General features: G+C 43.0%; 1 protein-coding gene and 1 pseudogene across 2 annotated transcripts; both read right to left on the bottom strand.

Annotated features, from left to right (window-relative positions):
• Nucleotides 1-917: 917 nt before the first annotated feature.
• LOC148801889 (uncharacterized) lies at nucleotides 918-1,693 on the bottom strand. The gene has a single exon (XM_088898429.1). The coding sequence runs from the start codon at nucleotides 1,537-1,539 to the stop codon at nucleotides 1,120-1,122; it is 420 nt and encodes a 139-aa protein (XP_088754555.1). The 5' UTR covers nucleotides 1,540-1,693; the 3' UTR covers nucleotides 918-1,119.
• An 8,149-nt stretch (nucleotides 1,694-9,842) lies between these two features.
• Nucleotides 9,843-13,769, bottom strand: LOC104594679 (receptor-like protein kinase HERK 1 pseudogene; annotated as a pseudogene). Its single transcript, XR_016082612.1, has one exon. The product of XR_016082612.1 is annotated as a receptor-like protein kinase HERK 1 pseudogene (transcript).
• Between the last annotated feature and the right edge of the window lie 1,501 nt (nucleotides 13,770-15,270).

Genomic DNA, 15,270 nt, shown 5'->3' with positions numbered 1-15,270 from the left:
CACCGTTACACACAACTATTACAAATTTACAATGTCCTTTTTGTATTCGGAATACGATTTTAGTCATATGAGGCACTTTGTCACCAGTCCATGTTCACTTGTAGTACTTTTTGAAACAAGGAACTGAAGTTCTCTAGTTATTAGTCGTTCCATGTTCTCCCATAAGCTGAAAATTCCTCTACTTTTTTAAAATAAACTGAAACCTCTTTATTCAAGAATCTCCGTAGAAACACAAATGGAAACATCCACCCTTCCCACTTAATGAGATAAAGTTTTCTTTACAATCAAAGTACTAAGAATACCCTAATTGATATCAACGGTTCTTGATCCATTACTTACAGACCCTATATTGGGGCCAAGACTTCTCTTAAAGCGCCGTAACCCGATCCATTCACAGGATTAAGCTTAATGAATAATGATTGGAGTTTCAAACTACCGAACTTTATGTGTTTGGGGGATTTTTATAGATTTGTAAATATCGTAAATGGATTTAAAATAATATATTAAAAAAAAACAATAAAAATTTACAGGGGAAACAAATCATAAAATTCCTTGCATAACCCAGTGATCGGGTTATCACCTGTTATTTTACTACTCACCAAATACATAGCCTAACATGCAAGCCAAAAAAAATTAAAAAAACAATAATACAAGACTTCTATTAGGTTTTGTATAAATAGAGCTCGGATTTCTTTAAATGGAGCAATAATCAAGTAATTAACCACGGACCTATCTTTCCTCTGCATAGATGAATGGCCTTCAAATTTTCGCTGACAAGTGACTAAATTGTGTTTCATCACAGAGAGAGAGAGAGAGAGAGGCATGACTGCTGAATGAACAAAATTAATACTATAAACTCAGAACACCCGGAATTAAAGAAGAAAGTAAATTTGACAAATTTCTAAGCCAGCAAGTCCTCACTCTTTTCACACTAACTTTTCATTCCATCTTCCAAAGAAGCAATTACAGAAGATTAAGAAAAAGGACCCTGATGGATAAACAGTAAGAAATACAACCTAACTTTTCGATATAAATAAAGAAGAGAAAAGAACTTTTCGATATAAATAAAGGAGAAAAGAAGAAGAAGACAACGATGATGAAACTAAAACTCACAAGTACTCAACGATCCACCACATCTACAGTGGTAGTACAGGATAACAGCCTGTGAAAGATGGAGAACAACGCGGCGCACGATACCTCCTTTACCCTTCTCATCACAAAGTACTTCCTTCCACCGCTACCTCCACCATTACCGTTAACCTTTCTTCTCCTGCAAACCACCCTTTCTTTAACTCTGCCCAAACACTTCTTCGTCTTCTCGGGCATGGTTTCTTTCCTTGAAAATGTATAGCTCCTCAAGTACATCTGTCTACACGAAATGCTGTCTACCACCCTCGGGTGTCCACATTTGCGCGCATTAGAGCTCACCGATTTCACGAACTCAGCGTCAGATTCCGGCCACTTGTACAAGTTGACGTACGTTGCCCTCACCGGAACACGGGCGTCATTGACACAGCTCGATATGCAGACAGAACTCATTGTCTTCTTTTTCTCGCTTTCTCCGGCGAGTGGGAGGACTGATCTCTGTAATGGGTTATAGAGGAGATCTCCTCTATAAATCCAATCAAGGCTTAGATTACAAGGAAAGATATTGACTATATTTAACTCAGTAGAGTGCGAGAGAGAGAGAGAGAGAGAGGGGGGGGGATAAGTAAATTTTTTGGTTGGTGCTTTTAAACGATAACTATTTTTTTCATAGGTGAAGGTGTGAGTAAAAGCTAAAAAGTTGAAAATGGGTTTACGAAAAATAAAATAAAATGAACTTTTGAGATGATAAAACTATATTTAATAATATTGTTAAATGAGGGTATTTTGGCAAATTTGAAATATATATATAGAGCGAGAGAGAGAGAGATGTAAGATAAATCCCCTCTGTAGCTCTGTTTTCATGGTGAAAGGAGATGTAAGATATTAGGTATAGGCGTATAGCTAAGTTGGTATAAGTATTTCATGGAAATCATAAAGGATGTATAAGTAAATTACTCTTGTTTTTATAAAAAAGTGTCTGGTCGTTTACACTGTAATATATGGGACTCGTGGAATGGAATGATTTATCATCATTTGTAATGACTGTTGTCTTTGTTTTATAGGTATTAAGCAGAGAGTAAACTAAAGCTAAAATGCAAAGAGTAATAAGAGCATATAAGTTGAAGCCTCGAGAGAAGTTCACCAGCTTGACGGAAATAACCCTCGATGGAATGAATGGGCAATGATGTGGATGTCTTGTGGGCTCAGTAGGAGGGTTTGTCCGACCCGGCTTAGACTCAAAGCAACCCGATCTAATTGGTCCCTGGGTCTCAAGTACTGAATAGGACAGGACTGGAGGCAGGTCCTTACTCCTTAGTCCTTACTTCCATCACTGTTTTGATTTTGAACCTGGAGTTGACTGTTGACTCACTCAGTCGGAGCAGTGGTCTAGTCACTATCCCGGTTGGGATTAATCCATTGAGCTGGAGCCGGCCTGGAGGGAAAATGGTTGAAATTCGAGGCCGGATTTTAAAACAGTAAATGCGTTTCAGATGATTACTAATTATCAAGTGGTAGTGCCGTGTGTGGATGTGGAAAGAGAAAGTGATTGTATAAGTGGATTGATAGGAAATTAATTACGGGGAGTTGTCACTTGTATGGATTGAGTGATTGTTAAGACTTAAGAGATGAGGAGGAGTTGATGAAGTCTCTACCTAATTTTAGGGCTTGGTTATGTGTCGTCTGCCTTGGAAAAACATGGTCCATGGCCGGTTGTTGCAATTAAACCACCAATTGAAGATATGGGGCTTACGTCTCTCGTTGCTCTTATCTCAAATCTTACCAAAGAAAAATATGATTCTCTGTTTTTTTTTTTCAAGTTTTTGGTGGGGGTAAATTGTAAACAGAGAGGAAAAGCATTGAAGACTATAAAGACTAACATACAAGGCAAGAAACAGGGGCAAACACATGTGCTAGTGTCGAGGGAATCGCGTGTATACATGTGCCCTTTTTTGGAGAATATGTGGAGACACACAGAGAGAGCGCCCTGTCCTGTCTTCTCTCTCTTTCTCTCCGAAAGGATGGGTTCAGTAGGGTTGATTAAAAGAGGGGATTGTTTGTTGTTTTCATTGTTGTAGATGCTTGTAATTGCATGACCCATGTGTATGTATTGTGTAACATCAGATGAGAACACTCTTAGTCTCTGTTACCTAGAGATTCTTCAATGGCCGAGATGGGATGTCTTCATCGTCCAAACATGCTTCACTTTTGCAAATTACGACTTTGTAGACACCTGCTTGTTGGCATGTGTGGTACATGCCACCTGACCCCTCACATATTTATTATGCGGCATTGTGTAATGTGCACAATTGAAGGAATGGACCCGGTCGGGTTGCAGTTGGGTTTGGTTGGAAATGCAGCATCCCAACACATAAGAGTCAAGAGATAAGACTCGAGACATTCCTCCCTTTTACGCTGGGATCTGTAGTCAACCTGTTACCTCCACACTTCACATGGAGGCCCCCCCTCTGGTTTTGTTTAGTAGCCATTAAATTAAGGGCACTTGAGAATTGTCTCTCTCTTCACTCTTCGTTCTCAGAGACCCAAGTGTCAAGTTGCACAGTTAAAAAGATACTTGATGTTCTTGACTGAACCACCGACTTTTTCATGTGCAGGAAACCGATTACATGAACTCAGCCTCACACAGATTAGAACAGGTGGCGCTCGTCAAGATTCATTATTATTGGCGTGAGCTGTATGTAACTAGGAGAGGTAGAATCAGAATCTATGTATAATTAGGAGATGTTTGTATATATATTTCTGAATCCCTGCAAAGGAAAGACGATAAGAAGAAGAGAGGAACAGTTTCTCATTCTACTCGAGTTATCATGGTATCAGAGCATACCGATCTATGATAAACTCGACGATATGATCGCCGCGAAATCTTGGTCGCCGACAGAAGCTCCATCCGCTGCAAATCTCTGATCGCTGCGAAAACTTGGTTGCCGGAGGTGACCACTTCTATCACCGCCGCAGGTCGTGATCGCTGCGAAAACTCGGTCGCTGCTATCTCCACTGCAGGTCGTGATCGCTGCGAAAACTCGGTCGCCGGGAGGTGACCACTGCTATCACCGCCGTAGGTTCTGATCGCTGCGAAAACTTGGTCGTCAGAGGTGACCACTGCTATCACCACCGCAGGTCGTGATCGCTGCAAAAACTCGATCGCCAGGAGGCGACCGCTACTATCTCCGCTGCAGGTCGTGATCGCTGCGAAAACTCGATCGCCGGGAGGTGGCCACTGCTATCACCGCCGCAGGTTCTGATCACTGCAAAAACTTGGTCGCCAGGAGGGGACCACCGCTATCACCGCTGCAAATCCTGGTCGTCGCGAAATCTTAGTCACCGGGAGGTGACCGCTGCCATTACCGCTGCAAGTCTAGCGGTGGCTCTATCCGCTGCCATTACCACTGCAACTCCGGCAGTGGATCTATCCAGAACTATCAACCTCACTGCGGACCCTGGGTAGTTGGCTACTATTACTGTCGTCGCAAGACCGACAGGTGCTCTGCTGCAATCTCGTCGCCCCATCGTGGTCGACGGTGCTACTACCGCTACAACCCGCTGATAATCATGTCTGATTCGAAAACCTCAGATCCGTTTGGAGAACAACGGCCTAATCCTACTCTCACTGAATTGACCACCAGAATGACTGAACTCCTGCACAGACCGATCTCAACTACAGAAACCTCTGCTGCTCAGATCGGTATCAAGTTGGATGGCACCAACTATGCCCTTTGGTCCCAAGTTGTTGAGAAGTATATATCTGGCAGAGACAAACTGGGATATATTAATGGAAAACTTCCTCAGCCTCCACAAACTGACCCAACCTTTCGAAGGTGGCGCACTGACAACGCTATTGTCAAAGGTTGGTTAATTAACTCCATGGACGTATCCTTGATTGGTAGCTTTATTTGATTCCCTACAGCAAAGATGGTGTGGGATTCTGTGGCTACCACGTACTCTGATGGCAGTGATACCTCGCAAGTATATGATCTCCGGCGCCGTGTGACCCGCTTGCGCCAGTCTGGAGGGTCTCTTGAAAAGTACTATAATGATCTCCAAGGATTGTGGAGAGAAATTGATTTTCGCCGTCCGAATCCGATGGAGTGTGTGGTAGATATTCAACGGTACAATACTCTCCTTCAAGAGGAGAGAGTGTATATCTTCCTAGATGGTCTTGATGACAAACTAGACAAGATTCGGGCAAATGTACTCCAAATGCACCCATTTCCCACTATTGAACAGGCTTACGCACATGTTTGAAGAGAAGCTATCCGATAGAGGGTCATGATAACCGGCAACCATATTGAAACTCCAGGAGCAGTATTGACCTCTAAAGGTGTTAAGACTGGGCAACCTACGCCCTCTTCAACGAGCTCTCTGCCTGCAAGCAGCGAAAAATCTGGTAAGACCTCTAAATCTTGAGCATCTTTTGGTGGTACTAAATGCTCTCATTGTGGCAACTCAAAGCATACCTGGGAGAACTGCTTCAAGCTACATGGCTATCCTGACTGGTGGCATGAACTCCAAGCTCGGAAACGCCAAGACAAGGCTGAAACAAGTGGTAAGGCTGCAACAGTTACAACAGAATTTCAACCCTCATTCGCACCACAGGGAGAAGTTCACCTCTCGGATTCAGGTAACAATCTTCCCAACAAGACCATTGACAACAAGGCATGGATACTTGACTCAGGAGCCACTAACCACATGACCTATGATGCTACTGATTTTTCAAAGACTTCACCACCAAGGCGGACTACAATTGCTAATGCCAATGGGGCAATTTCTCAAGTCACAGGAGCAGGCACTGTGACCTTGTCACCTGCTATATCCTTGAAAAACACCTTGCTCGTTCCCTCGCTCTCCCACAAATTACTATCTGTTAGTCAAATCTCCTCTTATCTGAATTGTGTTGTGCTCATTTATCCCACTTTCTGTCTTCTTCAGGATATTCTCACCAAGGAGATAATTGGGCGTGGTATTAGGCGAGGGGGGCTCTACTACATGGATGATCTTAGCACGGGTCAAGCGCATCATACACATCATCAAGGGAATGCCAAGGAACAACAGATTTGGATTTGGCATCGCCGGTTAGGACATCTATCATTCAGTTATAGGAGACATTTATTTCCAGAGTTATTTTCAGATATACAGCCGCATGTTTTTCAATGTAACACTTGCATCCTAGCTAAGAGTCATAGAACAATCTATCCCTTAAGTATGAATAAAAGTCAAGTTCCATTTGCTTTGATTCACTCGGACGTGTGGGGGCCATCCCCGGTGACTACAGTCTCTGGATTCCGATGGTTTGTAATCTTTGTTGATGATTGCACTCGCATGACATGGTTATATCTACTGAAACACAAAGATGAAGTGCTGACTGTCTTTCAATCCTTCCATATAATGGTGAAGACTCAGTTCAAATCACATATTCAGGTACTCCGGTCTGATAACGGCGGGGAATACATGAATCAACGGTTCCAAGATTATTTTCGGATTACTTCATGAGACTTCATGCCCCCAAACTCCACAGCAGAATGGCACTGCAGAAAGGAAGATCCGGCACATACTCGAAACTGCCCGCGCCTTGTTACTTGGAGCACATGTACCTAACCGATATTGGGCTGATGTTGTTGCTACCACCGTGCACCTCCTTAACCGAATGCCCTCACGGGTCTTGTAGTTTAAAACACCATTACAAGCTCTTTCATCTCATGTCTCATTGCCCTCTGTTTTGATGATTCCACCTCGAGTTTTTGGCTGTGTGGTGTTTGTGCATTTACATCCAAATCAACGTACAAAACTGGATCCACGGGCAGCTCGATGTATATTCTTGGGGTATGCGCTACAGCAGAAAGGGTACCGATGTTATGACCCAGTCACCCACCGTACCTATGTTACCATGGATGTCACCTTTCTGGAATCTGAAACCATCTACTCTCGACCTACAACCAATTCTTCTTTTCAGGGGGAGAGTCAAAGTGAAGAACAGAACTGGTTTTTACCCGATTGGCCGAATACGAGTGCTTCAACGGAAATGGTGGTCCATGAAGCAACCAGTAAGGCACCTACAGAGACTACACTAGAAGTATCTACAAAAACCTCAACGTCGGCATCACCTCTACCAGCAGAAGAAGTAGAGACCCCAACTTCGCCAGTACCGGAAAGCCCACCTCCTGAGGATATCCCAGAAGCATGTGAAAGCATCCCTGAGGTAACCTCCCCTACCACTCCTTCAAGCTCTAACGATACTTTGGTTGGCTACACCTTACCTTTCAGGCATAATCGTGGCAAACCGCCAAACAGATATTCTCCAGATGTTGAGGATAGGAGGACAAAGTATCCAATTGCCAACTATGTATCAACGAAAAGACTCACCAAACCTCTAAAATCATTTGTGCAAGAATTGTCCTCTAATCATATTCCCACCAGTGTCCAAGAAGCTTTGACAAACCCAAAATGGACTCAAGCCATACAAGAAGAGATGGAGGCACTACTGAAGGACAAGACATGGACTCTAGTCATCCTGCCTGAAGGGAAAAGACCAGTAGGGTGTAAATGGGTATTTTCCGTCAAATACAATGCAGACGGGGCAGTTGAGAGATACAAAGCAAGGTTGGTCACAAAAGGATATACCCAGACACAGGGTGTAGATTATCAAGAGACTTTCTCCCCAGTAGCCAAGCTGAATACGATCAGAGTCTTATTATCTCTTGCCGCAAATCTTGATTGGCCACTACACCAGTTCGATGTGAAGAATGCCTTCCTCCATGGTGATCTTGAAGAGGAGGTATACATGGACATCTCACCTGGTTATACAACGAACTCTAAGAACCAAGTTGTGTGTAAGCTACAACGAGCACTATATGGACTAAAGCAATCTCCACGGGCATGGTTTGGGAGGTTCAGTCTTGCGATGAAAAAATATGGCTTCCAGCAAAGCAATTCAGATCATACACTATTCTTAAAGCACCAACGAGGAAAGGTGACAACCCTAATAATATACGTGGATGACATGATTATCACAGGGAATGATTCGGGAGAAATAGCAACACTGTAAAAGCAATTGGCATCCAAGTTCGAGATGAAGAACTTAGGTGGGCTAAAGTACTTTCTAGGGATTGAAGTTGCTAGATCAAAGGGAGGCGTATTTCTATCCCAACGGAAGTACACCTTGGACTTACTCTCCGAAGTAGGACAGTTGGAGTGCAAACCAGCAGACACGCCTATCGTTCAGAACCATAGACTTGGAGAGTACCCAGACCAAGTACCTACCAATAAGGAGAGATACCAAAGGCTGGTGGGTAAACTCATTTACCTTTCCCATACTCGCCCAAACATCGCCTACGCCGTCAGCGTAGTGAGTCAGTTCATGCACTGCCCAAGCGAAGATCACATGAATGCTGTAATGCGGATTCTTCGATACTTGAAGTCCTCACCCGGAAAAGGACTCATGTTCTCAAAAAATGATCATCTGAAGATAGAAGGGTACACAGATGCAGACTGGGCCAGAAATGTCTCAGATAGAAAATCCACCTAAGGGTACTTTACATTCGTCGGAGGAAATCTGGTTACATGGAGGAGTAAGAAACAGAAGGTCGTGGCCCTATCAAGTGCTGAAGTTGAGTTTCGAGGAATGGCTAAAGGGCTGTGCGAGCTACTCTGATTGAGAAGACTGATGACTAAAATTGGTTTTCCCCCAACCTCTGCAATGGACCTATTCTGCAACAACAAGGCTGCCATTGACATCTCAGAATCTCGTCCAACACGATCGAACAAAGCATGTGGAGGTGGACCGACATTTCATCAAACAAAATATCGAAGACAAAACCATTCGATTTCCCTTTGTCAAATCTGAAGACCAGCTGGCAGATATACTTACAAAGGCTGTATCCAGTAAAAACTTCTACAACTCACTTGGCAAGTTGGGCGTCCAAGATCTGTACGCACCAACGTGAGGGGGAGTATTGGCGTGAGCTGTAAAACTAGGGGATATCCCTTGAATTCAGGGATAACTCTCAGCGTAAATTGTATGTAACTAGGAGAGGTAGAACCAGAATCTATGTATAATTAGGAGATGTTTGTATATATATTTCTGAACCCCTGCAAAGAAAAGACGACAAGAAGAAGAGAGTAACGGTTTCTCATTCTACTCGAGTTATCAATTATTGCCATGAAGAATAGATGGCGCCCATTAAAATTGCTCTATCGCCCTGAGTTTTCATCTTCTACACGACATCAAGAGCTTGATTGAGACCTTTTGGCTCTTGGGTCTCACTCCTAATTAACCACATGACTGTAATATAGCCCTGTTTGCAGAGTTATACCGTAAAGCAGTCCTCCCCACCCAGATATCTAATATCTTCCATGAAGCCATAAACCCAGGCCCATAATATGTAGGAGACTGTGTTAATTGGTTTACTCCTGTATTTGTTTCCTTTCTCTTCTTTTTCCCCAATAGAATGCAAATTTGCAACTTCTGATACCTGACAGGTCATTTTTATATGCAATTGCAGGTTGCAGCCAAGGTGATATAGAATAGTTGGAGGCTTGGACCGACTCTGTCCAATTCTCACTAGTTGCTTAGTTAGTTGACTGAGTCCTAGTGGTACAAAAAAAAAAAAAAGGCTGGCTATGAGCCTATGACCACCACTGCTAGAGTGCTAGATGGATAAATACGAGTCCCCTGTCCCTTTGCAGCCTGGATTGTTGTTACTTGTTTGTTGACAAATTAGAAAAAGATTGAATCTCATTCCTTGGATTGAAAACACAAATATTCTATAATGGCTCAATAACTGAATCTACTGATTACAATTACAACAAGAATACACTCAACTAGATGGAGATGGATGTATTGTTTATATGAAGTGAAACAAATTACTCGAACCCTCACCCTGTACAAAAGAAAGAGCACTACTACTGCACAATAGAATATAGATAGAATGCCCCTTTTGATAATCCTTGGCTAGAGCTGCATGTGTTGGATCACCTCCCTTCGGATTTCACCAGCTGAGAGAAAACCCTACTCATGGAGACACCCGATAGATCACCCAATGTCGACCCTCCCAACCTCTCAGTTGTAACACTGTTCTCCACCGGATTCACATTGATAACTAGCGGCGACACCTCACCAATCTGATTAATACTGTCTTCATCAGTTTCATTTGCTTCCTGAAGCTGAAGTGCGTACTCCAGGTTCCATAGCACATCCCCGATTGTGGGCCGATCAACGCCATACTCGGCCAGGCATTTCTCGGCAGTCTCTCCAAATTTCCTCAGAGAAGCAGACCTTATCTTACCCACAAGGTTAGGGTCTATGATTTGCTCCAATTGCCCTCTCCTCTGATGAATCATCGCCCACTCGGCCAAGTTCACCATCTCCCTTGGAAGGGATGGATCGATGACAGGTCTTGCACAGATGACTTCAAACAAAACTACCCCAAATGAGTACACATCTGACTTCTCCGTCAGTTGTTGTCTCCTGAAATATTCGGGATCAAGATACCCAAAACTCCCTTTCACAGCAGTACTGACATGGGTCTTGTCGATCTCGGGTCCTGTCTTGGAAAGCCCAAAGTCTGCAACTTTGGCCATGAGATTCTCATCCAGTAATATGTTAGCAGACTTGACATCTCGGTGGATAATTGCCTTCACAGAACCGGTATGAAGGTAATGTAGTCCCTTGGCTGCTCCAATGCATATCTCAAGCCTCTGTTTCCAACTCAAGCTTGGTAGATTTGAGCCATAAAGATGACCTTTCAGGGTCCCATTCTCCATATACTCATAAACTAAGATCATTTCTTTCCTCTCATCACAGTACCCAATCAGCGCCACCAGATGGCGGTGGCGGAACTGAGATAACATCTCGATTTCAGTCCAGAACTCTGCAAGACCCTGCTGGGAATGGGGATTACCCCTTTTCACTGCAACCTTGGTGCCATCTCCTAAAACTCCCTTGTACACCTTGCCAAACCCACCGACCCCAATAACCCAACTCTCGACAAAATTGTTCGTGGCCTCCTGCAGCGCCCCAAAAGGAAAGCGGTATCCAAGGTTTGGGGCGATGCTCGTTGCAGTTCCATTAGAGAACTTGCTCCCCATGCTGTGGGAGTTACCTCTTCTATTGATGGGTAATGGAATCCACGTCTTTGAACCATGATGCTGTGCCAGTCGGCGTCTCCTGCACAAGAAGAACAGAACTACAACTGCCAATGCAAAGAACACCCCAAGGGCGGCACCCACCACCAAGCCCATCTTCTTGTGCGAACTCGATGGTGTGAAAGTGGTTGCAGAGACATCCCCATCAAGGCTTCCCATGGAATTGTTCATCTTCATAATCTCCAGCCCATTCAAAATGCCATTTGGGGGAGCTCCACCCACCGTATTAGGACCAATACTGACCACGATCTTGCTATCGGAACTTAACCCCAGAACGAAGTCCATAAAAACTGGAGCACCCAGGACGTTAAATGTTTTATCGGAGAGTTCCAGAGCCTGTACAATTAGTAAGGAGTTAATAAATACATTGAAGACGAGCTGGTGAGCAGCTTTACTCACTATATCGCAGAAGTGAAAGCGAATGAGGTACTGGAAATCAGGTTCGACATTAAATTTCCATGTCACATTGAAATTGCTGTTGGGATCGGCCGACGAGTTCATCGCTTTGCAGGTGCCATAGACAGCAGTAGGAGCAATGTCCCGAGAGGTCCCGCCATTCACATAATTGACGGCCGGAATATTCGACACCGCCACGGCCAAATTCTTGTTCAGTAAAAAATCTTGATCGGGAATCCATGTTCGACCTAGAGTATCGTTCAGAGGGGAGACAGCTAGGTCACCCATGTTCACCCTCCAAACCGTCTCTAAAGCCTGTGTTAACAGACCTTGATAACCCGTCGAACTCTTAACTTGAACGGCATCATCAACAATGAGATCGTCGGGGACTGAAACAACTTCTAAAGCATTTAAGAAGGCGAACGAATTATCTGAAGGAGTGAAAGTGAGGGTGAGCCTGTCTGAAGTAATGTTCACAGAATACTCTTTCATTAGAGAACCATTCTGTATTTGAAAATTGCTGAGGAGGACGAAATCTTGAGTTGAAACAGAGAAGCTTGCCATGCTCATGTTGTAGCTTTGGTAGACAAACGGGAAGAAATATAGTCGAATCCAATGCCTTCCTTGCTTTTGGATTGGAAAGCTGTACTTAGAGGACCCATCGAGGATTCGAGCTGTTTGATACAGAGGCGAACTGGTGGTGGAGGAAGCGGTGTTGTTGGCAAAAATGTTCCTGGAGGTCGAAAGGAATCGGGGATTGGAGATGTCGGACACATAGACACGATTTCCCACCGATGTATTGGTGGATGATCCACAGTCTATGAGGTAATTGTCCACAGGAGTAAATCCAACAGAAATACATGCCAAAGACAACAGGGATGAAACCCAGATAAACAATTTAACTTCTCCAACATTCATCATGAAAACAGAGAGAGAGAGAGAGAGAGAGAGAGGAATAAAAAGAAAGATATACAAATCGATTTCAGCAAACTCAATTCTAGGGTTCAAAAGAGCTGCAACACAACTTCATAACCACAAACCGAACTGAAATTGAAGACCTTTTTATGACATAGAAAATTGAGAAAGATGGCACCTTTGTAATCGTTTGAACTCCCACAGAGAGAGTGGCAGATTCTCCATCACCAACCTAAACGGGAAGACGGACCTGTTTCTTCCTTTTATGAATCCTCAAGCTATTCAGTTAGAATAAGAAACAAAAAGGAGAACAATGTTTGCAGTGATATATTGGCCAAAGCATCCTGTGCTCAATATCGAAACTGGGTTATATATGTCGACTGCTAGATTACGAAGCTAAAAGAGTAAAATAAAATAAAATAAAATAAAATAAAATAAAATAAAATAAAATAAAAGAAAGAAAGATGGGTTGATGGATGAAATTGGAACGGACAGAAATCAGGAATCCAGCTAAGTTTGGAGAGCTAACCTTCTCACTATGAAAAAAGAATTAAAAAAAAGGAGAACGGAACAGAGTTTTTTTTTTTTTTTTTTTTAATCTGGTGTGTCCTTGCAGTGGTGAGAAAATGAAAGAAACTTAAATAAGCCAGAAGATAGAAGAGAAAAAACTAAGAAGAAAGGAAGAAAGAAAATGAAAGTGAAACGGAGAGGTTGTTGTTACTTGTGAGGGGAGGAAAGAGACAATAGTTTTACCACAGTATCGCCATGAATGGAGGAGAGACAGGCCTTACTTTTCGAATAGAATAATTGGGAACTTTACAAATGTCTCTATCTAAGAGCGACAAGTGCGGATTAATACACCGCTCTCTACCTTCCCATGCTCCGCATCACCATTGAAACTTGGAAGGCAACGCAGGCAGCTCATCTCAAATGTTTTGTTCGAGTCTGAAATCTGAATGCTTATTGCTTTTCAAGTTTCAACTTTGAAGGGGCATAGAGAATCCCACATTCCCACTTCAAAAATATCTAAATCAATGGCACACAAATTCTTCTGAGAGTGGGTTTGAGCTTGAAGAAATGGCAAGTCTTCTATGAAGAGGAGTATAAACCGTAGGATTGAAATCACTAGTGGGTGAGGGTGAACCGTTAACAGGAGATGATTGAATCAATATGTATTTGGACCGATGGAGACTGTCCTGTCAACGATCAGGATTCAGGATTCGAAAAGAAAGAAACAAAAGGCCGTGTGCAGTGTAGCAGGCAGTATACCAAGCCAAAGTTAACGCTGTTGGGGAGCTGGCATTTGGAAAATGACATCGTCATGATGTAACCTGTATCATACATATATATGATACATTGTTTGACTGTCTTGAATTATATTTTTTTCCCTAAATTGGAGGAAGGAAAGAAGGAAGAAAGCTGAAACAAAGGAGTTGATGAGTTGATGAAGATGAGTGTAGGCGGAGGCGCCAACCAAACGCATAAACGCGCAAAACCAAACTTGCAGCAGAGAATACGTGTGGGGTCTGGGGACAGTGGTGAGTGCAGGCAGCAGAGACAATTAGTAGCTAGGTTAGTGGTACTAACTACTAAGGAAGGTGGGATGAAGGTTACTCTCTTGATCTTCTCTTATGTTCTGTGCTTGAATTTGACTTTTCTTTTGACTCTGGATACGACAATCGTAACAGGCGGGGCAGGAGAGGGAGAAGAATGGAGGTGCCTGGTCTGCTGCCATTGGAATTGGGAATAATATCATCGTACAAATTCACTGTTTGTCCAATTGAAAACATCGGAAAGAATGTGAGATATTTAAATCCAATAAATCTGGGGGATCAAATTAGCATGATCTTACAAAACTAAATGCAAAACAATTACTTTGTCTTATAGGGTCAGACCTATTAGTCTTCTGAACAGAAACTCTATGGGGTCTGGTTCGGAACTAGTTTTGCACTTTTACTCTTTGGGTCTATCCTAACCCAGACCAGACAAGACCCATTGACAACGATACCCAAATTACAATATACATGGTGGAGTGGAGGTTGGGGCTGTGTTGTATTGGAGGATTGCAAGACTTTGCTGCGACTTTGGCCTGGTGGGTGTTGAATGACGAGAATGAACTTTTTTTGTTTGCTTAATTGTTCAAGCTAAACTTGCATTGATTTGTTGAAGTAGAAAATTAAGTCTTATTTCTTTATTTGTGGCGATTGGCCAACCAGAAAAGATGCGCAATGATATTGTCTTCGAGGCCTAGCATCACTTGGCGTATTGGCTACTTTTTTTTAGCATGAAAGATGAAATTTTATATCATAGTAGTGTGGGTATACGTCTGTCTAGAACTACCAATGGATGAGATCCTTCTAAAGTTCTAAACCAAAATCAATTTAGACGGATTGGACAGATTAACAAGACTTGGACTTGTTCAGACTTAGTGGTCCAAAGTATTTATTGAATTGGATTGAGTTGGACTGAATCAATTTATGGTCCATTGGTACAAGATAAGTGTCAATGGATCAGATTTGGATTGGAACCAATCTAAATTAAAATAAATTTGAACAGATTGGACTAGGGCTGTTCATAAGAATGCCCAACCCGACCAACCCGGACCGACTCAACCCGAGTTGGGCGGGTTTTCATCCGTACCGGTCGGTTTCGGGTTGGGCACATACATAAACCGAAATCTCGGGTTGGTTTTGGTTTTCTTGCGTGAAAACCGAA

Source organism: Nelumbo nucifera, chromosome 2 (genome assembly GCF_055504915.1).
Source record: "Nelumbo nucifera cultivar China Antique chromosome 2, China Antique-T2T, whole genome shotgun sequence".
In the NCBI taxonomy this organism is placed as follows: domain Eukaryota; kingdom Viridiplantae; phylum Streptophyta; class Magnoliopsida; order Proteales; family Nelumbonaceae; genus Nelumbo; species Nelumbo nucifera.
The sequence above is the reverse complement of the archived record's forward strand: the minus strand, read 5'-3'. Positions and strand labels throughout refer to the sequence as shown.